Source organism: Epinephelus moara, chromosome 16 (assembly GCF_006386435.1).
Source record: "Epinephelus moara isolate mb chromosome 16, YSFRI_EMoa_1.0, whole genome shotgun sequence".
In the NCBI taxonomy this organism is placed as follows: Eukaryota; Metazoa; Chordata; class Actinopteri; order Perciformes; family Serranidae; genus Epinephelus; species Epinephelus moara.
Genome location: NC_065521.1, coordinates 4149428 through 4173884, shown reverse-complemented (window position 1 = coordinate 4173884; position 24457 = coordinate 4149428). Strand labels below are relative to the sequence as shown.

The following is a 24457-nucleotide window of genomic DNA, read 5'->3' as shown; positions in this document are numbered from 1 at the left end:
ATTCATCAGCAGAATATTGTGATTGTTGTACTGTCAGGTTCTGAAAGTCAGACTGCGTTCAGGACATTTTCAGGCTGTGTATAAAAGACACATGGAAAATGGAGCATTTAATTTCTCACTGGTACCTGAAACACCACCAACACAGCCCTTTACTTTTTTTTTAATGCACAACTATTCAGGGTGAGGGCTTATTTGGGAAATGGGCGGTCTGAAGATCCTACGATAATGGTGTCCAAACGTTTTTAGAACGGGGGCCAGATTAGATCATGTGAACTGACCTGGGGGGCAGCTGCTTCTCAGTTTTTATAAAAGTGTTTTTCAAATAAATCACATACAAATGAGACAAACACAACTGTTTCATCTTTCAGTGCTGAAGTATTTAACATTCCTGTACTCTTGGCTTTTGGCTGTTTTGCTGTGGCCATGTCTGCTACCCAGCAGCAAATGTTGGCTGCTTGGTAACCATTTGTTTGCATGTTCACGTCATGTCTGTTTATGAAAACCCATTAATTCTGCCTGTGTAGTTCCTTCTTGGTGCATATCTTTAAACTGTACGATAGTCCATTGTGAGGTGAACGGAAAATTTGAAAAGCAAACTTGCATAATTGACCAACTTTGTGTGAAATTAGTCCACGTGCCGGGGTGGCCCCGGGGCTGGACTTTGGACATGTCTGTCCTATAAGCACTTCTTTAATGTTCACCTGTGCTGGACTAGTCAGCACAGTATATTCTATATTCTGTTTGAAAGCCTCGTTTTTGCTGCACTGGTGTTGTTGAATGTCATGAGTATAACATAAGCAATACAGGAAATACACACACACACAAAAAATGTAAACTAAAATACTTCTTCACAAAATGACATTTAAGCACGAAAGTTCATTCTCAACCTTGGAAACAAGTTTAAAAAAAAAAAATGTCTATTGTTTCTCTGCTGGGGGAGGCTGTCACATGTAGTTGAAAGCTCAGGAAAAAATGCTAGTTAGTGGAGATAAGACTTCTCTTGTAAAACTGAAATGCTCAAAACATTACATCTTCAAAACCACAGTGTAGTCAGTACGAAGCTGGACATGCAAACACTACAGAAGCCAATATCAGCTGCGGTTGTCACTGATTTTATAGCTCCATACTCTTTACATCATAACATCATTGTCTTATCTAAAGGCGTCATGATGATAACATTTTGTGTAGGCCTCCTTTTTCCTTTTCCTCTGATCATTTCAAATCATTTTATCTGCAGTGATGACTCTTGGTTTGAGGGCTGAGAGAAATGACAAAAAACCAAGAGATAGACATGACACACAGAGACCTGCTATCCCAAAATAAGGATATTATTATGCTGTGATACTGAGAGGACCAGCCTGCTAAAGTACTGCACACAGCACAGCATGACAGAGCTTTTTATAAACTGGATTTCAGGTCTGATTATATAAAATAAAAGTATGCCAAAGTTGTTTCTTTTGTGAGCACACACACACACACACACACACACACACACACACACACACACACACACAGAGCAAAAACATAGTTTACAGATTGTATAAGTCTTGCATATGAAACTACACAATAGAAAAAATGACTTTGATTAGACTCAAAAAAATGAGGCAAAATTTTTCAAGTACGTTTTTCTGTTTTTGATTAACTTGATATTTTAGTGGCCAAAACTCAATACTGTAATATACATCTACTCTATTGTCTAAAATTATCTGTAAGACTAACAGTTTAGTAGAGCCAACATAAAAACACCAACTACATTAATTACATTCAACCAACTACATTAAATTCAACATGTGAATGACATTAGACACCAGGATGAAAATGAATAAAATCAAAGACAATTTTTGTGAAAACTGAGTTGCATTAACTGTAACAGCCCATTTTTAACCATTTTGTAACTAATGAAACACTATCATTTTGTATGTATTCCATCAAATCTAAAATAATTAGTTACATATAATTTTAAAAATTAAAATGACATTAAAATCAAATCAAATCAAATCAAATCAAACCATTGTGTTAGCATTCAGTCATGTTTATTAACCAAATTCATGAACAAACTCTAGTAATTATCATTCACTTCCTGTAACAGCAGAGTCAGTGTAATCATAGTTTCCAAAATAATAAACCTTTTGAAAAGACACTGTTTAAGTGCAGCTTGATGTCTTGTTCAGAAACACGTTCCACTGAAGCATTAAAATTCCCCATGCGATAAAAATACAATATTTGACATTATACAATAAATGGAGAGTTCACTTGTTTTTAATTTTGGTTGATTACTGCTGCCATATACTGACCAGTATAAATACAATATCTTGGCCTGGTGCTGGACAAGCACATTACATTAAAAGGAACTGTCAGTGTTGTAGCTCAGTCAGCACAGTGCATTATAGAGTGATTTGATCCTTCCTGGGAGTCCATAAACTCAGTTTTGGCCATTGGTGGAGATATGGGATGGGAACCATCAGACATGACATCAGACATAAATGTGAAATGTTCCGGCTTTGGAATAGACTTGTGCAGATGTCAGATCAGAGATTCACTTAAAAGATATTTAGTTGGGACATGATGATTGATTTGAAATCTTTATTGTATTTGAACAACTTGTCATTTTTTTTCTAGAATACGTTAACACGTGATATTCAGGAGATTAAAGGGATAGTGCACCCAAAAATGAAAATTCAGCCATTATCTACTCACCCATATGCCGACGGAGGCCCTGGTGAAGTTTTAGAGTCCTCACATTCCTTGCAGAGATCAGCGGGTGGAGCGGCTAGCACACCTAATGGTAGACGGCGCCCCAGACTAACATCAACACAAAATTGAATCCACAGAGTACCTCCATACTGCTCATCCATAGTGATCCAAGTGTGCTGTAGCCCCGACATAAAAAGTTGTTTCGAAAAACGTCATATCTCTGTTTTTAGCCTCACTGTAGCCTGTAGCTCTGACTGCTTCTCTGTGCTCTGTGCTCACGTGTGCGCGCTCAGGGTGATCGGCGATGCACGGTCTCTGAAGAGCAGCAGTCTCGTCAGTACTGATGTCCAGATTCTCAAGTGCAGGCATCGCCAATTCCCAGTCTGAGCAGCAAAGACTTTCCTCATCCATTGGCATTGCTTTGCATTTGAAACAACTACACCACCAGGTTTCCAGTGCTCGACTCCGGTATTCTACGGCTGGCTGAGGGTTAGGCTCATGAGCTGCGGCAGCTGCTTCGTCCAGTGGCCTGAGTTCCGTGCGTATACTCGGGCTCAAACAAATACGGCTCAACAAAGAAATGCTGTTCCTCCTCAATTTCAAAGTCTTCAGACATGTTGGGCTGTCCTTTGCTAAAAGACTGTAGTGCAAATTTTCTTTTAGCTCTGTGGTTACGTTGTCTCCCCCTGCGGTGCACGTGTCACGTGATGTAAACATGGGTGAGCAAAGCTCATGCTTTCGCTAGTCTCACGCAGGCGCGCACACGTGAGCACGGAGCACAGAGAAGCAGTCAGAGCTACAGGCTACAATGAGGCTAAAAACAGAGTTCATATGACGTTTTTTGAAACAACTTTTTATGTCGTGGCTGCAGCACACTTGGATCACTATGGATGAGCAGTATGGAGGTACTCTGTGGATTCAATTTTGTGTTCTTGGACGTTAGTCTGGGGCGCCGTCTACCATTAGGTGTGCTTGCCGCTCCCCTCGCTGATCTCCGCAAGGGATGTGAGGACTCTAAAACTTCACCAGGGCCTCCGTCGGCCTATGGGTGAGTAGATAATGGCTGAATTTTCATTTTTGGGTGCACTATCCCTTTAAGAGTGAAATGTTTCATATGTTTAGAGAAAAATGGTCTGTTGACATATGGTATAAACCAAAACTACGAAAACCAAAACTACTGTCTCATAAAGACTAGCTACAGTGTGGAACCTTACATTAAGTATAATCTTAACAAAAGACAAAGATCCCTATGTGCACAGTTACGCTTAGGAACATTACCACTAGCCGTAGAGACTGGAAGGTTTAACACCACCTCAGAGGAGGACAAAATTTATTGAGAATGATTGTCATTTTTTGTTTTACTGTCCTGTATATGAAGACATAAGGGATGTACTTTTCAGTAAAATGACCTCTATCTATGTTGATTTCTTTTGGTTGGATAATCATAACAAATTTGAGTTCTGTTTCAGAAGGGGAACCTTTTTGAGGCTAAATTTCTTTTCCAGGCCTGGGATAGAAGGCAGAGTATTTTGTCTCAGGACTGGGCAGTAAAATAACATGTACTTTGGATTGTTCACTGCAATGTCATTGTAATGGTGTCTTGTAAACCCATATAGGTTGGGCACATGTTTGTGTGCATGACACAAAATAAAAAAAATCAGTTAATCAATTAATCAATCATATACCCCACATACTAGAACACACAGTATGAACACATATACTGGAGTAATGAGAGCCAAACGTGAGCCATGTCAGTCCAGCAGCCATGTACATGAGCCAGGCGGATGTATGTGGAGCCTGGTTTTACCCTCAGTATTTAAAGTCTCACAGAGAACATTTGAAAGACTTAACAAGAAGGAAAAGTCTGGAAGGATACTTCAGTCAGAGGGTGTTAGTCAGGCTGAAGAGAGTGCAGCATGCACTGGTCACATTATCAAGACCAGTCACACTTGCACAAGATTTCAATTAGTTGTTGAAATCCTGACACTTTTTATTATCTGTAACTTATATAAACATGCATAAATGGATAATTAGTCTTTTTTTTGCAATGTATCTAAATTTGAAATGAAGGTGGTATGAATTGTACTGTTCAAGAAAAAAAAGTCACCTGACAACAATGCCTGTTTTCATTTGAATAATTAATCCTTGAACAGTTGGTTGGGATTATTCTACATCAAAGATCTGAAAACAAGAGTCTCCTACATATGTATCAATGTGATTGGGATGTGTGATTTGAAATATTGGAGTATGTGAGTAATAAACCCACACACCATTGATAGTAGTAGCAGTATGAGGCATCTGCGACTTTCCACACTGTAATGTGGCTGATTACAAGATCCAAACAGGAAATACTTCTCTGAACCCATTTGTGGCCAACAGATGTTGACTCACAGAAATACCGACCAAATATCAACCATCACATCATATCAGTCTGAATGTGTAGTGTTGTGACTAAAGCTCTCCTCACTTTGACAAAACAGACACAGAGACTTTGATGGGTTTCTTCTGGGGGAGATAATGTCAAGAAGTAAAGCCAGAATGAGACACGACAGTGAGAAGCCACAAACATGTTGAGTGCTCTCACTTTCTACAGAATTCTGTGGGTGTGCATTTGCGTAAGACGTATGGTGTTGGCTGTTTGGTTTACTGTATAGATGCACACTTCCCTACAGTCTTAAAAACTCTCTGATGATGACACTCGGGTAGCTGATAGAGGGGACCCGTGATACGTCATTTCCACAATGGTTAGAATTATTACTTGCTTCATGGAGAGATATTTTCATGTCATTAGCTTTGACATAAGTTTCTGAGGGCTTCCATAATGCTACCATGACTTGAGAACATAACCATCATGGCTGCATGCTTTTTAAAATACAGAAGATGAAGCCAAAGACATGCCAGTGGGTATAATGTCAGTATGTGCTGTTGGAGTTGACCACAGTCTTTGTGAAGGACTGCAAACTTCCAATCATACAGAGTGTGAGGCAGCTAGATGCTCAAAAGTTGGAGAATAAGAGTCTGACAGCTTTATGTAACCGATAAAACAAAGCATCATGTGGTGAATTACTATTCCAGGAAAAACCATCTCGGCATCTACAACAAACACAAGTCCCAGTGGTTGCAGGTGACAGATCACCGTGCTGCACAAAAGTGGAGCAGCTTCATCTCCCACTCTTTCTGTAGACTGCTGTGGTGATGCTATCTGTATGTCTGTTTTTAGTGAGTGTCTGTCACTGCACCTGTGAGCAACCTCTCCACCAGGAGGTCTGGTACAGGAAATGTTTTGAACCACAAAAGACTTTAATCTGTACATGGCTGCAGTGAATGCTAGATGCTGATTGGCTGGAAGGTGTGCATTATTTTCAGGTAACCACACAGCTCTGATATCACATTCAAACTTATTCATTCTTCTGCATAGGATCAGTACTGTAATGTTAATGCCTGAATATAGCTGTACTGTCCAAAGTTAACAATATTATATTAAGAAGACAATACATACAGTGAGAAAAATAAAATGAGAGCACAAATGAATAACTCCATCACTTGATTTAGTTAATTCATGCTCTCAAATGAATAATTGATAGACACAAATTAAAAGTATGGCCTCTTGAATTAATTAATAATGTGCACAAATTACTAATTTGCTCTCTTGACTTACCTAACTAAGCCTCTCAAATAATAACTTTATTTATATGGAACCACAGACGATGACAAATTGTTGACAGTTGACAAATACAGGACTGAACTACATTATTGACACAATTGTTGATGACTCCTAGATTTCTAGCATGGAACTTAAAAGGTGCTGTGTCTGGAAATGTATCACTGAATACTAAAGTGTCAAATTAATGCATTAATAATTAGTGCCACGCCATCCCCTGGTATAGGCAGTAGAGGCGAATACTAAGGGCACCATCATCCATAGGTTGCGCCACAAATAGGGGAAGAAAAAAAATCAAAATGTTTACCTTTTGCTATTTTTTACTAATAATTTTACTATTATTACTTTGAATTATTACATAAGGCCACAACACCACAACAACAACATAACTACATAGCAAAGACTACTAAATAATAGAGGCCTTTTTTTTCTGGGTTTCTGCCGCCCATCCCCCCCCGCTCAGTACACTTTACCTGCTCTCTGGGGGAGATGGGTGAGTTATCCAATGTTACGTGAACCCCGAAACACGCTGTATTGTTATAATGTCAGAACGACAAAAGCTCTCTGGTGCCCACTCAATTACCACTACACTACTGAAAGTAGTGGATATGGAGAGAAAGAACATAGAAAAACACAACAGCAACAAATCTAATTATATTATTTCAGTACTGCTAAAACATACAGTATATTACTGTCACCCCAACACTATTTGACACACTTTGTCGCTTTTTATACCATATTATCTGACTTTCCAGTCTTAATCTGCAACTTTTCTTTGTCTTAAAATTATGAGTTTAATCTTGTAATATTTCAACTTTATTCTCATAGATTTATGACTTGATTCTCGTAGATTTGCGATGTTAACCTGTAGATATATGACTTTACTCTTGTAAATTTACGATTTTATTCTTGTAGATTCTCAAAATCTAAGATATTTTTTTCTTTAACATGGCACTAGACCATGGATCAAGAGAGGAAAGGTGGGGAGCAACTGCTTATGCACAGGGCCCAGAATTTTGGGCTCCCCCCCATCAGTGTTTAGTTTGCACTGTATTAACATACATAGTGCAGCTAACTTACAGCATTGATGAAATAACAGCCAATGTATGTGTTGATTGGACTAATAATCTAACAATATGTTATTGTTTTTTCATTACAAAAAACAAAAACAAAAAACAATTAGTTCAAGAGCACAACTGAAGTCATGCACATGAATGAGTCATTTTTTCCTCCATGACATTTGTGGGGCTCTGAAGTAATGTCAAATGTTTTGTATGTTAAATATGAATGTGCAACGTGACCATTGATCCAGAGAGGTCAAAGGAACATACAATACAGTGTAGTGAAATAGAGATATAATGTGCACACAATGAAAACAGTAGCATCAGAATTCTACAGGTACTGAGTTACTTAAATATGGGTCACATAATCAGACAGGCCCACCAAACTTAAATGCCACACGCAAAAAAACTCATCCTATCAAAACAGTATACGCATCAAAGGATTCTAACAACACAGAGCAGTAGGTATAACAACTGAACATTACAGAGTATTATTATTATTACAGTAGTATCTGCCTGTTTTTGTCTTACAAAGAGAGACACCATCATAAAACCCTTTACATATGAGTGCAGATGGTGAGTGTGAGTTCATGAGTTGATTGTAATTTGTAAATGTATAGGTGTTGTGAGGATGTATGTGCTTTGTTTGCTGTTAAGATTAATTAAGATTAGTTTCTCAACCAACAAAGTAATGGCAAAATATTTTTTTTAAGAAAAGACTCTCAAGTTTCTCTGATCCCATCTTTTCTGGTGTCTTTACAACACATTTTCACTCCGACCTCATCAATCAATCAATTTCAATCAATTTTATTTATAAAGCCCAATATCACAAATCACAATTTGCCGCACAGGGCTTTACACCATATGATATCCCTCTGTCCTTAAGACCCTTGCAGCCGATAAGGAAAAACTCCCCCCCAAAAAACCTTTAAGGGGGATAAAAAAAAAAATGGTAGAAACCTCAGGAAGAGCAACTGAGGAGGGATCCCTCTTCCAGGACGGACAGGACGGACAGACGTGCAATAGATGTCGTACAGAACAGATCAACATAATAAATTAACAGTAATCTGCATGACACAATGAAACCGAGAGAGAGACAGAGACAGACAGAGATGCAGGACAGATGGTAATGACAGTAGCTTACAACAACATTAATGAAAGTAATAATATTATAATTATAATTACGGCTATTGTGGTACGATATGTTGAAAGTATATATTAATATATGATAGTGTACATATGTGACAATAATCATGTGTATAATAACAGTAGAAGAATGACTAATGATAACAGCAGCAGCAGGAGGCATCAGGCAGGACCACGGCAGCAGCACAACCACACGTCACATATCAACATTTGGTCATAGGATTCCTGTCAACATATGATGCACAAGGTGCCCTGGGTACATTGGTTGTTGATGTTCTGGGACACCATGTGAACTTCAGCCTGATACATGTGTTACATGTTTTCAAAGTACACTGCAGTTTTCACAGGCATGTACATGTACAGTTTGCAAACAGTCTCTTTCAAAATAAACACAGTACGTCAGTACAACACCGTGAAATTGTTTTTTTCCTTCAACAACAAACGCACATGGTTACATTTGGCCAACGCATGCATGTGGTTGGGATAGGTAAAAAGAACAGGGTCTGGCTTTACAATCTTACGGGAAGCAAACACTGGCCTCCCGGGTGAAAGTCGGTGGTTGTTGGACCCATTCACCACTCCTTCCACCTGCCCTACTCAGACATCCTTAAATTCCATTGTTGTCCCGCTGTGTTTCCCCTTATTGTTTAATGGCGCCTGGCCACATCAGGGGGAAACACAGTGTATCATGCGGATGTGAGAGGACAGCTTTCTTCGTCGGTATTTGACGCTAGAAGTCACTGACCAAGCGCTGGATTTCGACAACTTTGGAGTGAGACCTGGTTGGTCTTTACTCCTCTATGACAGTGAATGGAATATCTTTGGGTTATAGACAAAAAGACATTTAAGGATGTCATCTTGAGCTTTAAGGAAACTGGATCAAAATTTTTCACCATTTTCCGACATTCTATAGACCAAACACCAAATCGATTAATCAACAAAATAATCATCAGATTAATCGACAATGAAAATAATTATTAGTTGCAGCCCTTGATGTTACTGTAAATGCCTGTTAATAGTTGTTTTGTTCAAACTGGAGCAGCAAGAATAAAACAAAAACAAAGCACTGTTCTCGTAAATTTAGCATGGACATGTTTTTTTGCTTTCGCTCATTTTGGAGTAAAAATTGAATACACATTGTAATGGCTGTAGAATAATGACACCATCTGTGATTAAACTGGTTCCCTATATGCCTCTCCTTCATTTTCCAATTCTGTCTATTATTACGATCTCCCAGGAAAAATTAAGGCTCCATTAAGGGCACAAAGGAAGCGCATCAATCACTGAGCAAGAGCATCTGTATGTTAGAAAGCAAACATCCTTGTGTAATAGGTTTGCTGTCTATTGCATTACAAGTTTGTTTGCTTTATCAAGCACATATGGGAAAAGTTATCCTTCAAGGCTTTCTGCCAGAAAGTCCTTCCTGGCAGAAATCTATTAATTTTAACCCAAACCATAATTTTTTTTCCTGACTTTTAAAGAAATCCCTTTCTGACCGACAGAAAGCCCTGAAGAAAGGGTGTCTTTGCTGCTGCTCACCCTGCCTTAGGCTTCTTTATGTAGGTGCATGGAAGGGCAGGGAGGTTAGCTCTCTCTACCTCAGGCTTTACTCATTTTTTTCATGTGGAGGGCAGAGGTGTGCTCTCTCTGCCTTAAGGCTTTCCATGTACTGTAGGCATGTGGAAGAGGCTTTCTGCATAGGCCAGAGGAAAGGCAGGGGGTCCCCAGAACAGAGCCATACCGCCAAATATAATACTGCAAATGGAAATAATGTTTTCTTTGACTAAAGTGTTCCTGACTGAAATATGAATGTTGCACTTTGGAGAATTATTTGTATTTCTAAATGCATCTTGTACGCAGTAAAAAATTGCTTGTAAAAGAGCATGTCATGGATGTGTTCTTTTTCTTCCAGAAATAATAAAAAGAGAGAAAAGTTTATAACACAACCTGGAAGGCCCGTGAAGTATTACTGTCTCTCCTGTTGCTGCAGAGATGCCAGAGACGCCCGGTGAGATTGTTAGATGTGAGCAAGCTCAACCACAATGTGACAACAAGATTAAACAGCTAGAGGAGCAACACCATCCTCTTCCTCCTCCTTATCCTCCTCCTCAGACCAATGATGCCTCAGGAAGTCAAGTATGCAAAAATCACATCATACAGCCATACAACAAACTTCATCACTTTGTCAACACAGAATACACATTAAGTATTTTCCTGTCTTCAAGGTCGTGCTGTCATATCATTATATAGTATATGATTAATTCTATTAATTAAAATTGACTAAACTATTACTCAGCATTTTGATGTTGTGGCTGGTCTCTGTACAGTTGCAGTAATTCTAATGCTAATGCTCTACAGCACAAACTCCAACCTCGTCATATATTAGTGTTTGGTCATGGACTTTACATGATGTCACAACTTCAGCCTGTTACATGCATTGTCAGTTTTCAAAATATACTTCTGTTATTGCAGGAAATGTACAGTTTAAATACAGTCTCTTTAAAAATAAACACACTATGTAGGTATAACACCAAAATGTACCTTTTTTGTCCTTCAACAATTAACAAGCATGTGGTTAAGTTTTGCCAACACACGCACATGGTTGACTTTGTGATAGAAGTCATTGTAGCATGTATGTCATTGTTTAGCCTACAATGCAGTGTTTTTAATATGCAGTTAGCCTCCTTAGACAAGTCTTGCTGTGTTTAAATACTTATGGCCCATAGAATAATGAATAGATGGAAAACAAGCGCCCTTCTTGCTGGAGGACCCAATAAGTCTCATTATGGCAGCAGATACCAACACATCAGTGGGCTGAATGGAGGAGATATGCTGAATAAAATCAGGTGGCTAATAAACTGGTTTTGTAGTTAAAAAAAAAACCATCAAAAGATAATGCGTCAATACTCCACAACAACGGCAGAGTCTTTTTCCCCTTTAAGTAGTCCTGTAACGTTATCCCCTCCACTCATAGTCTCCATATTTCTCAGCTCAGCTGTCTGTTCCATCCGTAGAGACTGACCTCTGGTGGAGTGTGCTGAGCACAATGATACCTTGCCGTAATATAGCATTTCTGTATCAATTTAATAGAAAGAGGAGCATCTCTATTTTCAACACTGTCTCACTCTGACCTTGTTACATATTGACGTTTGGTCATGGACTTTCCACATCCAGATACAAGGTGCAAGGTACCCTGGGTGCGTTGGTTGTTGACGTTCTGGGACACCATGTCAACTTCAGCCGGTTACATGAAAATACACTTCTGTTTTCACAGAAAATGTACCATTTGCATATAGTCTCTTTCAAAATAAATGCACTACGTTGGTACAGCACCGTACCTTCATCAACAAATGCACGTGGTTACGTTTAGCTAACACACGTAAGTAGTTGGGTTTAGGCAACAAAAGCACATGGTTGGCTTCTCACAGGAAGCAAACACCGGCCTCCTGGGTCCTGGGTGAAAGTCGGTGGTTGTTGAACCCATCCACCACCCCTCTCACCTGGCCTAGTTGGACTTCTGCCGCCTAAATTTTTGCTGTTGAGCCACTGTGTATCCCCCTGGGTTTCCTCCCGTACGCCATTAAACAATACAGGCAACTGGCTGTGTATCATGCTGAGTGGACAAGATGACACTTAGTCACATTTTTGAGAATGAAACATGGGCAAAAAGGGAAGGAATAGGCAGCCTTACATGGCAACTTTAGGGGATGAAACCATGCTTGCCCCACCTGACCATCAGGTGGTGTTCATCAGGCTAAAATTATTCATTTATGACAAGCCAAGCCAAGAGAGTTTGTTACCGATAAAAACACCATTAATTACTAATAATATTATTTTTTTTCATGTTGTTTGAATCAATTAATGTCAATTTGTCACAAAAATCCACATGCTGTAGTTGACATTGGTGTTTTTTTTCCTTCCAGTGTTGCAGCAGTATGGAAGGCATTAGGCAGAAGCAGCAGAGACCATCAGTGCTCTGCCAGGTGTCTCAAACAGCTTCCAGACGACAACACAGTATGCAGACACACATAGCTCCACACCACACCAGCAAGATTATCATTTTAAATGACAATCATTTTATGTGTGCTGACATTTTTTAGTATGCGTCATTCTGTTATTCTGTTCTGTCTTCTAATGTGCACAAACTGTGTTAGCCTTGATATAAAATATACAACTGGGCTGTTGAGACACAGCCATTCTGGCACTGGTGCTTGATGTTATTTGCTTAACTGAATGAATAAACTGAATTAGGATTTTTCTCAGCATCGACAGGGACAGTATTTTTTGTTGCATGTATTTCCAAAAGATCAATGCTTTCTTCCCCTAGTGCATCCAAAAAGCAGTGCACCTGTCTCCATTTGCAAGGAAGAGGTAGATGCTAGCTGTCTTCCTGAGTCATCTTCATCACACATAGGCTTCTCTCCCAGGCAAAATCATCACTTCCTCCCTTCAAGGAGACACAGTCCAAAGCAGAGCTCCATTGAGGCCACGCCTAATGATGGGTGACTATCTGAAATTAACACTGAATTACAAATGCAAATGACTATCATAACATAGCAAGATCAGTTGCCATCTAATTCATTGGTTCCCAACTGGTGGGTAGCTGTCCAAAAGTGGGTCGCGGGTTCATTCTGAATGGACCACAAGTGATTTGCGAACGTGTCAAGATTGTAAAAAAACACTGTTTATTTTGAAGTAAAGTGAATTTCTGCATGGAGCTTTTATTTTGAAGTGCTGTTTCCTGCTGTAGAGTGAGTGGATATCTAACAGCTACTTAACAGAGACAGCAAACTAGCTTGATGACATAGCCAAATGCAAGTATGATGCTATTGATGATAGTAAACTGTGTGGACCTTAAACTAATGACTATGGAGAAATCTGGACCCCGTGGCTGGACCAGATGGGAACTACTGATCTAATTGATGGGTTGGCTTAAATAATGTTATATTTTTATCATATATGATTAAAGTTTCCTTGTTAACCAGCAGGACAGTTTACATGTGTGTTATGGACTTGGAAAAAGTTTATGAAAAGGTCTGCTAAGGTATCTGGTAGACAAGGGGGTAATGGTAGAGTATGAGAACAGGGCAGCTACTACAGTACAAGCCATTCAGTCCTTGGAGCAAGAGCAATGGCAGCAATCTCATCAGGAAGTCAAACACTAATCACAGTGGATATTGGACCACATCAAGCTTATATCTTGTCAGTGATTCTTTTTGTCATTTTCATGGACAGATTCTCAAGATGCAGCAGAGATGTGTGTCCACTTTAGTGACCTTAGGATTGGGGTGGTTCTTTGGCACTAGGGTAATGGAGATGTGTGCCAGCAACTGCTGGAAAATGGTGTTTTGTCACTGCCCCCAAGTGAAGCAGTTCAAGTGTCTAGCAGTTAAAGTATATTGGGGTCTTGTTCATTAGTGATTAATTAAATGTTAGGTTGACAGGTAGATTGGTGCTCCAGACTGGACAACATACTGTATAAAACGTGCGTATCTCCAGAGGGCACTTCGAGGAGGTTTGCTGATTAATGGCCATACTGGCAAACGGGCTTCTTTCAGTCAGATTCAGATCCAGATTCAGAATACTTTATTAGTCCCAACAGGACAATTCATTTCTACAGTCAACCTGTCCATAGCAGTCGAAAGGAACAGTGGTTCTGCTCCAGCGTCCTGACCTTGACCCTACAGCTAAAAGTGCCTTCCAAAATCCTAACAAATATCCAACACAAATATGACACCTATCATACGACTTCAATTAAAAGCTTAATCCCAATTAAACCCCCAGGCTCTTTTACTAGCCCGGTGTGGCTACACATTCTGACAAATAAAGGCCAGTTTCAATTAAACACCTGGTCTGGTTGCCAAGCAGTTAATTTTTATAGAAGTTCTTTGGATGTAAAAAACCAGATTGTTAACTACCCACTTGAGCTAATGTTAGTTAGGTGTTTAGATCACACATACAAATAGAAATGTTTAAATTAGCCTGTAAGTTATTCATATTCCTTTAGTCCGTAAGGGTCCACTGATCAAAACAATCAAAAGAGTTTTTCATAAGAATTAATCCAAGTTATGAATTTTATGTTAAAAGGATAAAGTGGTGTTTTGTTGCTGTAGTCCTCGAGTCCCATGAAATGAGTGTCATAACATAGCACATAATTGATATATTATTCAAAGCCTAATTTTTATACAAATAATATTCAACTGGTTTAAATAAACAATTTGATCATATATCCTATCTTTGCTTAGCAACGGTTTTGTGTGCAAGGAATTAGAGGCCTGTTCCATATAGATGCCCAAATATATCCCAAATATAATAATGTCCTGAATATAAGCCTGTTGGGTTCAGTGATATAAGCAAATAATAGCCCGGGCTACTGGAATTTTACAGTATGACCATTTTCTGATCTGCCATCTCCATGCTAATTCTTGTAATGTTCAGTTAAGTTCAGCTCTATTGTCCCATTTGGAGAAATCAGGTTTGCAGCCATGATAAACCAAGCAGTCGACAACCACATCACAATACAACAATACAAATCTTGACACAAAACAGTCATTACTCTCACAACCACAAGTTTCTTGTCAGAAAAACTTAATAGGTAATTTTAGGTGTTTTAAAAAAAAATAGAAAAAATGTGGGGGTGAAAACAGATACTCATGCTGGCTCCATAACAACAAACTCATTCTTTCAGCTACAACCTAATGCTCCAGTCAATAGGGTAAGGCAATTGAGATTGAGCAATACATTAAGAGGTTGTTTTACCTGGCCTGGCAGTCGGGTAAAAGAACAAAACAAGGAAATACTTCAAGTTTATTTGCTCTCAGCTTGGGGCGGCAAAGCACTATTTTCCAGCAGAGTGTCACGGTTTCAAAAGTAACCTTTAGTTCACAAATTGTGAATTTGTTCTTTTATGCCTGTGCTGCCTGGTTGAAAAACACTAATATAGCCTATACAAAGCTTGTATCTTTTTGTTTTTCAAATTATGACTGCTAATAAAGTGCTCCAAGGATGGCGTTTTTCTGTAGGCCCACACGGAAGTTATCTTCGCCCTGGTTTCAATGTCAAAAAGCCTTTTGCCACTGGATTTTGGGTTATTGTAGAAAATAAGTAAGACCATCTTGATGATGTGAGCTCCACGTTCTCCAATCCAATCCAAGCCAATCAGTGTACATCTTCCTTATCACCAACGGAGGCAGTTGATAAATCAAGCTTTTGCCAAATCTAGCTGAAAGAATGGTGAAACCTTCTATTCCTCTGAGAATCTCTGTGAGTGCATGCTCTTGTTCTTGTTTAATTGACTCTTTTTCTGCAATAACTTCACTTTTTGCTGTGTTTTTACTAGGGAGCAGGAGCTGCCATTACTTTTCTGCAAGTTGCAGCCTGCATTTTATGTCATCAACTACAATGTCATCCCTGATTGGCCCCAATTGTAATTTTATTTCCAGAAACTGTTTGTGGTGGCAGTGAGTCCAGACTAATATAGAAAGAGCACATTTTGTTCAGGAAGATGATCTTCACAAATGAACACCTCTTTTATGATTTTTGAAGCCTAAATGCAATCGCCAGAAGTAAAAACTTAATGTTAGGCTATAAATGAACTACACCACAGTCGCATGACTTAATGTCACCACCACAATGAAGCTGTAAAGCCATTTAGCTACTTGTCAATTGCCTTTTTAAAGACACATAAAAGCTTCAAAATTCACATTGGGGCATTTACTTGAGTATTTAATGTTGTAGAACAAAATGTGAACGTCTCTTAAGCTTGTGTTAAAGGACCAGTGTGTAATATTTGGCATGGTTTATTGTCAAATCTGAATCTGAATCTGAATATTCTACCCATTAATATGTTTATATAAATGTATAATCGCTATAAAATAAAATTTGTTTGGTTTTCGTAGCCTTATAATTATGCTTTTATATATATATATAGCAAGGGCCTTGCTTTAGAGAGGTCGCCATCTTGCGCCGCCATGTATGTACGGCAGACCGAGCGGACAATCCAGCCAGCCAGAGAACGCGTTTCGCGTGTATAAATAAACCAACGAAGACAGCGGAAGGAAGGAAGAAGGAGGAGGAAACAGCAGAGAGTGTTAGTAGTTCGTCGATAGAGAGTAGTGAAAAGTTTTTTTAGTTATAAAGTTTGCGAATGGACCACACTTACCACGCAACAGGAGAGAATGAACCCGAACCGTCATCTGCGAGGAAAAGAAGACGCAACTTCACTCCTTGTGATGCACTCTCTGCGGCGCTTTTCCTCCTGATGATATATCTCCCCAACGATGGTAGCAGTAGCACCGAATCCCATTCTGTGCATTCAGCCTCTCTTCTCGCCCGCTCAGCATCAAACACATGGAGTTCCTCATCTGTATGCTCCGGCTCAAACAGGTATGGCTCTGGGTCTGTGTCCGCTACAAGAAACTCTTCAAAATCGCGTTCAAAGTCGTCCATTGCAGCTGCTATAGTCTGGAGATATTGCTAGGCTAAATAAACAGCTGAGCTCTGTTTACAGGCTACGCTGTCAGTCAGTGTGCAGGCTGGAGATTGGTGGAGCAGAGAGGGGAGGGGGTACCCGCTAGGTAATGTAAACAAGTATGTGTGTATGAACTGTGTGTGTTACGCTAGAAGAGTCAGAGTTTGGGACGGAGTCTTTTACCCCCTGGAGTGTTACAGGAGTTTTTGGAGTGCTCAAATAAACTGGCCTTTTTCCCGAACGCTACTCTGGTCTCCTGCTTGTGAGGGATTCATTACAATATCGTAACATGGTTTAGATTTCTAAATAAGCATTCACCTCGTCGCTAGATAGACCTACTCCTGAAAAACTCGTGTCTGCGCAAGGCTTTTTGTCCCTACGAGGCCACCGTCATGTACCTGACGGGAGGGGTGAGCGAGTGAGCCCTGCGATCTAGAATTTGACACCTGATGTCACTGTTTTCAACCAATTTTACACACTGGCCCTTTAACTACAGACCTTATTTCAGGCATCAAACCAAAAACCCACGGACTTTGAGAACCTGGAGTGCAAAAATGTTAACTCATTCACGGGTTTAAGGACTAATTTCCTTTGCTACAGAGGGTAAACGTGGCAGCCATAAACAAGGAGCTTTTTTTTTTTTTTATTGTTGTACAAATATCTTTCACCTTTTGGCTCAGCTCTTTCTCCAAAGGTATTCCCTTGTGCCACACTTTAAGTCAGAAAGTACTACAGTTAAATGACTGGTACATGATATCACTGAAACATTTCTCATTCTGCCAGCATTCCTGAGGGGACCAGTGCTCTATTTGTGAGTGGCCTCTGCCGCTGGCCTGGCTGTGATGTGGTGTCTGAAGATTTCCCTAGTTTCTTAAAGTAAGTAGACTGCTGAATACTTAATTCATGGAATCACTTGTCTGTCAGGAGGAACAGATTACTAAGGAATCAGTTTTAAGTTGATATCAGTAATGCAATGTAACAGTAACCTTACAAGCATTATTTGCTTTTTCAAAAGAACTATTTCATATGGAATGCTGTTCATCTTAACATGTAAAAATATAACGTTCATTTGATGCTTTAAGACTACAGAAAATGCCCTGCTCAGAAGTAAATTTCTGACGTCTTAAGTTTAATACTGGGTGCAACCATTTCATCAGTTTCGGAGGGGAAACTGATGAAATAGTATTCAGTATACATTGTATTTGCACAAGTGTCCACTAGCTGGCAGAATTAAATTAGACTACATTGGGCATAGTGTTAAATCATCTATTCTGAGTGTGTTTCTGATTTGCCTTCATTCCTTAAAGGGATAGTGCACCCAAAAATGAAAATTCAGCCATTATCTACTCACCCATATGCCGAGGGAGGCTCAGGTGAAGTTTTAGAGTCCTCACATCCCTTGCGGAGATCCCAGGGGAGAGGGGGTAGCAACACAACTCCACCTAATGCAAGCTGAAGGCGCCCCAGATTCAACTCTCTGTTTTTAGCCTCATTGTAGCCTGTAGCTCTAACTGCCTCTGTGTACAGCGCACTCACGTGTGCACGCTTGCGCGAGACCGTGAGACATGGGCACTGCATTCATGTGTGTTCACGTGCTTTTGCTGGTATCGTGCACAAACACGCACACGTGAACTCGGTGTACAGAGAGGCAGTTAGAGCTACAGGCTACAATGAGGCTAAAAACAGAGTTCAAATGACGTTTTTCCAAGTAACTTTTTATGTCAGAGCTTCAGGACACTTGGATCACTACAGACGAGCAGTATGGAGATATTTTGTGGTTTCAGTTTTGTGTTTTTGGACGTTTGAACCTGGGGCGCTGTCAGCCTGCATTAGGTGGAGTTGTGTTGCTACCTCCTCTCACCTGGGATCTCTGCAAGGGATGTGAGGACTCTAAAACTTCACCTTGGCATATGGGTGAGTAGATAATGGCTGAGTAGATAATGGCTGAATTTTCATTTTTGGGTACACTATCCTTTTTATATCATATAAAATAATGCCTAAAGTTATTTGATTTGCTACTAATTCATATTACTGATATTGCTGAGGTCTGCCGAATTCAGCATCAAGTTTCACCAGGTGGAACTCTGATTTAATAAGTCAGCAGTGATAAAAATGTGTAAACTGTGTCATTAAGGCTGACGAGCAGAGCATTAGCTGGTGAACATCATGTTTATTTACTTTACATGGAGCTAAAATTAATACAGAATTAGCCAATTGTTTGCTTCATGTGTTATTGTCTGTTCATGAGTCATGAGAAATCATAAAACATCTTTCAGAACGAGTTTGGGCTCTGTTAAATTAAACAATATACTAACAGAGAAAGGCAAGCTAACCACTAACGTGCCTGGTTAAAAAGGAAAACAACAAATGCTTTTAGATGGCTCACAGAGATGACAGAGGTATGATCACAATCCTGTCAGTGATCTAACAGGTGGTGTGTTCCACATGTTTTATTTCCTAATGGCTCTAGAAAGGAGGATTAGCATTTTTTTTTTTGATTGATTGATTATTTTTATTTACGTGTCATGCACAAAGTGCCCAACCCTCATGGGTTTATAAGACAACAAAAAGAAAGTACAGTTGCAGTGTACATTATTATTATTATTATTTTTTCATTTCATACATAATTACAGCCCCTTTTACGGCTCAGACTTTAAACAGAATATTCTGCCTTCTCTCCCACGCTTTACAAATAAAATCTGCAACAAGAAAGGTTCCCTTTCTAAAACACAACTCAAGTTTCTCATACTCGTCCAGCCAAAAGAAATCAGCATAAATAGAGGACATTTTAATAATTTTAATTTTAAGGCATATATGCCGCACCTATAATTCACGCAAGGTATCATGGGGGCTTTAAGGTGGATACAAAGTAAAACACCATGTTTGTGTTTAAAAATGAATTATATATAATTTATACTGGATGAAAACACACATAGGCTGTGCACAATATACACTGTCTGTTACTCAACCACTGACCCAGTAGTAACCACATAAACACCTTTAAAACAATCAGATCCATGGGATTTATTAGAATGAAAACAAGCAGACAAGACAACAAAAATCCCACGGTGAGAGGCAGCAGAACCAGCAGGCCTCTCTCCTTTGCTGCTGCACAGGAGCTCTTAAAGCAACACAGTGGAGGATTGTGCTTTTTACCTCACGGGGTCCCCATACCGACGAAAAACGGTATTGTCTGTTACAGCTGTTGCAAAAATCTTTCTGCATTTGTTGACAAGCCAACGATACCGGTGAGCGAAACAGACGCTCTCAAGCAATGACGGAGGTGTTATCCAACCTATTGTGAGTTGATGTACAATCACAAGGATTTTGGATATTTTGAGGGCTCAAAAACGCCATTGTGTTGCTTTAAGCACCTCCTCCATACCAGGTGCTCTGCACCCCGTTAACTAATGCAGCACACCTGGGCAGATCTACAAGGTAGGGAAAAGGAACAGCAGCACAGAACATATACACAGCCGTAACACCCCCACCCTTAAAACAATGAATAAATGGGTTGTCATACTATCATCTCACATGCAAGTACTGGGGCAATTAAAGCTTAACACAACACTGATACAATACCCCATAGTTCAGTGACAAATGCTATTTATTCATTGAAATGTAACTAAGCTGCTGCCACCGAGTTCAAGAATAAGCAGCAGCTGCACAAGTAGCCAAATCAGTGGGTGCCACTCCCACCAGGTGCAAAAAGGCTTTGGGTTTCTTTTCACCATGAGGTGAAAAGAAACCCAAAGCCAAAAAAAGTTACTGCATTACCAACACCAAAAACAGTAACACAGGTGACCAACACAAAAATGGAGTGCAACAGCCACATACCAAAAGGATCATAACATGTAGACCAGCTACAAAATTGCTGCCATACCAACAGCAACACAAAGATCCAGCAAAAGTGAACTGCCACTACCACAACACAAAATGGACACCATATGGTCTTCAACCACACACAAGTTACTATGATGGATGCAGGAAACCAGCAACACAAATGGACCTGATGAATAGGGAAGCCACACCCACCACTCTAAGATCCAATGATCTGCGGGGGTGACTACATCCCAATGGTGCATTCGTTTTGTACTCGGAGGCCGGAAGTCAGAATGACGTCACTTCCGAGTTGACAACAGTTTTTGCATTCTAGTTGACAATGGTGGACAAGTCGGAAAAAAACATGAACTACCGTTGGGCTAGCCGTAGCCACTGTTAGCAATATCAGTTGATAACAACTCTCTATGTGGTATTTTGCACACACAGACAGCCTAGCAACATGCCCATGGATAACAATTTAACAGTACTATGGGTATGGCTGACCTAATGTAAAACAAATAAGATAAAATTGCTATAAACAGTACTTTAGCAGAGTGTTTACTCACTATGTATGTGACCGGCAGCCATCTTGAATTTGTAAGTTGGGGTTGATGCAGTTGATCCGAGTTTCCGAGTTGGAAATCCAATCTCAGGGTGTGTTCAAGTTTAAACTTGCGACTGGGAACTGGGAATTTCCGACCTCCGAGTACAAAACGAATGCACCACAAACCTCAAAAAAAGGTCACAACGAATTTGCTAAAACAAATACCCAAAAGCAGTAACACACAAATGGCCGCACCAAAAAGTGGACTGCAACAACCACAGAACAAAATGGTCACAGTGTAGTCAACCACTACACAAATGTTGCTAACTTAAACCAAAGCAGCAACCAACAAGTGACCCAACAAATGTGGAGTGCAGTGACTACAACCCTAACGTTCACAAACCACAAGTTACTGCATAAGTATTTATCACAGCGACACAAAACCGTGACCAAACAGAAACTAGACATCTCAAAACAAAATCACAATCAAGTTGCTCTGCAAAGTGCAAAAAACTAGGAAACAAGTTGCTGAAGCACCCCAACCCTGACCTGACTACCAAGACAGCTAACTGACCTAGCTAGTCTTCAGTGGCCCGCCGAGCTCGAGGCGGCTTTAAACGCTAAACTCAGTGCATCACAGAAGAACAAGGAAATAAGGCCCGTTTCCACTGAAGAAGTTCCTGGTACTATTTGGGGGGCAGGAACTACTACAAGAACGTCCTCTCGCTTGGCCCTCTCAACCGTCGTGTCTCCACTGAGAGAGCGGAGTAGGAGGAAGGTTCCTGTAAAGTTACCGGGCTCTGGATGTGATGTAATCGTTGCACGACCATTTTGACCGGGGCGACGTAAGGGCGTAGGGACGCCGTTAGCTGTTAGCCCTTAGCGGCGTGTCTGTAATACTCAGTAACTCAATAAACGGTCTGTGAAAAAAAATTTTTTTCAGCGGATGTCTTAGTTACAACATGATTGAGCTAACTGGAGTAGTTTCATGTCGTATCCGACAACGGGAGGCTTTTAACAGATGACGTCCTGATGTTAGCTTTGCTGCTGTTGTGAGCTGTCCCTGTCAGCTGCAGCCACTGATGCTTTCTAGACATCGTGATTTCCCAAAACTGAATAAATACCACACATAGCAACACAAAACTGCTTTGCTAGCTCGATCATGTTGTAACTAAGATATCCGCTGAAAAAAATACTTTTTTCACGGACCGTTTATTGAGTTTCTGAAGCTATGAACGAGCTAACCCTCGTCTGCTGAGTTTTAAAAATGCTGGCTATTTTGCTGCTTTCTGTTGACGTCACATCCCGTCTTGAGTATATCCAATCAGCACCAAGTAATCCCCAAGCCCCAGCCAGGAGTTTCTCGGAGGCAGGGACTTGTTTAGCCCCTGTAAAAGTTCCGTAACTCTGTCCTTCGGGGGTGGTTCCTGCGGTGGAGACACGCACCAACGGCCCCGGCCCCGTAGAATTACCCCGAAGTTCCTGCGGTGGAAACGGGCCTATAGATGTCTGTAGTATAGCCTACTGAAGCATGCCCCCACTCAGGATTATCACCAAAAATAAAAAAGGCAAAATAACAAAGTGGCAAGATCTTACCCGCCCAGTGACTACCTAGTCAGGGTGCTCAAAACTAAAGTTTTAACTAAACACAGAGCAACAACCACAAATAATTTAACAAAAGAGATTACATCTACAAAAAAAAAAAAGGCCACGAGATACACACAGAAACTTACATTTACATCACCTCATGGATGTTTTATCCCAGACAAGGCCTCATTTGTTACGCCCCACCCTTAGGCGGCCCTATGGGGCTAACAAAACTCCATCACTGACCCAATAATAACCACATAAACACCTTTAAAACAATCAAATCCATGGGATTTATTAGAATGAAAACAAGCAGACAAGACAACAAAAATCCCACGGTGAGAGGCAGCAGGACCAGCAGTCCACACACCAGAGGCCTCTCTCTGCTGCTGCACAGGAGCTCACCTCCTCCATGCCAGGTGTGCTGCACCTCGTTAACTAATGCAGCACACCTGTGCAGATCTACAAGGGAGGGAAAGGAACAGCAGCACAGAACACATACACAGCCGTAACACTGTCCCAAATACTAAACTGAAGTTGCATAGAAGACAGGCGATAGGTATGCAGCCAAAATGTACCCACTAACAGGAGCCTACATGACCACAAAGTAGGCATAATAGAGTCCATTGCAGTCGCTACGTCAAAAAGGGGTGGGTGTGCTGACACCAGCTAATGGCATGGAAGCTTTAATGTTCTAATTGTCCTAAGATATTAGAAATGTACTCATTAAAAGGGAATTTTCTGTTGTCTTAACGCGCATTTGATGCTTAAGATGTTGTATTTTTACCTATTAAGACGAACAAATTTGACTTATTAATAAGAATGTCAAAATAGATGTTTAGAGCCCTTCCGCGTTCCATAATCTCAGCACATATGCTTTTCCGTCTTATTCAGTCCTATGAGAAGACAGACAGCACAGTGCAGTGTTCAACCCTGGAAGCACTATGCACTAGGACAGGGGTCTTTTTTGTTTTTCAGGCCAAGGACCCCTTAGCAGAGAGAGAGATAGAACAGGGCCTCCCTACTACTTATTTTGTATGAAGCTGAGTTGGACTGAAGATAATTCTCAGAGTACTTACAGGTCTTCTCTTGTTTGCGCTTACCTGTAGTTGCTGAGTCAGCAGCAGTTGTAGCATGGCTAGCTACATTAGCCTCCCCCTCTGCACTTTCATCTGTGGTTACTGAGGTGAACGGTGTGTCAGAGTCTCTTGCTCTCTTCACAAGAGTGCCCATACATACATACATATATATATATATACATATATATATACATATATACATATATACATATATATATACATACATACATATATATATATATATATATATATATATACATATACATATACACATACATACATACATACATACATACATACATATACACATATATACATACATATGCACATATTCTGGTTGAATCCAAATGTTCAGACATCACCACACTTTGCAGGAGCGTTCACAGGAAGTCT

The 24457-nt window shown here is 40.1% G+C and overlaps 1 protein-coding gene across 1 annotated transcript in view; it reads left to right on the top strand.

Moving 5' to 3' along the window:
- foxp3b (forkhead box P3b) overlaps nt 1-24457 on the top strand; it is a 29453-nt gene that overhangs the window by 939 nt on the left and 4057 nt on the right. Inside the window, exons 3-6 of the mRNA XM_050066282.1 lie at nt 10553-10698; nt 12486-12576; nt 12890-13064; nt 17816-17908. Coding sequence (XP_049922239.1) covers nt 10555-10698; nt 12486-12576; nt 12890-13064; nt 17816-17908 — 503 coding nt within the window. The 5' untranslated portion in view covers nt 10553-10554. The remainder of the gene's footprint in view (nt 1-10552; nt 10699-12485; nt 12577-12889; nt 13065-17815; nt 17909-24457) is intronic.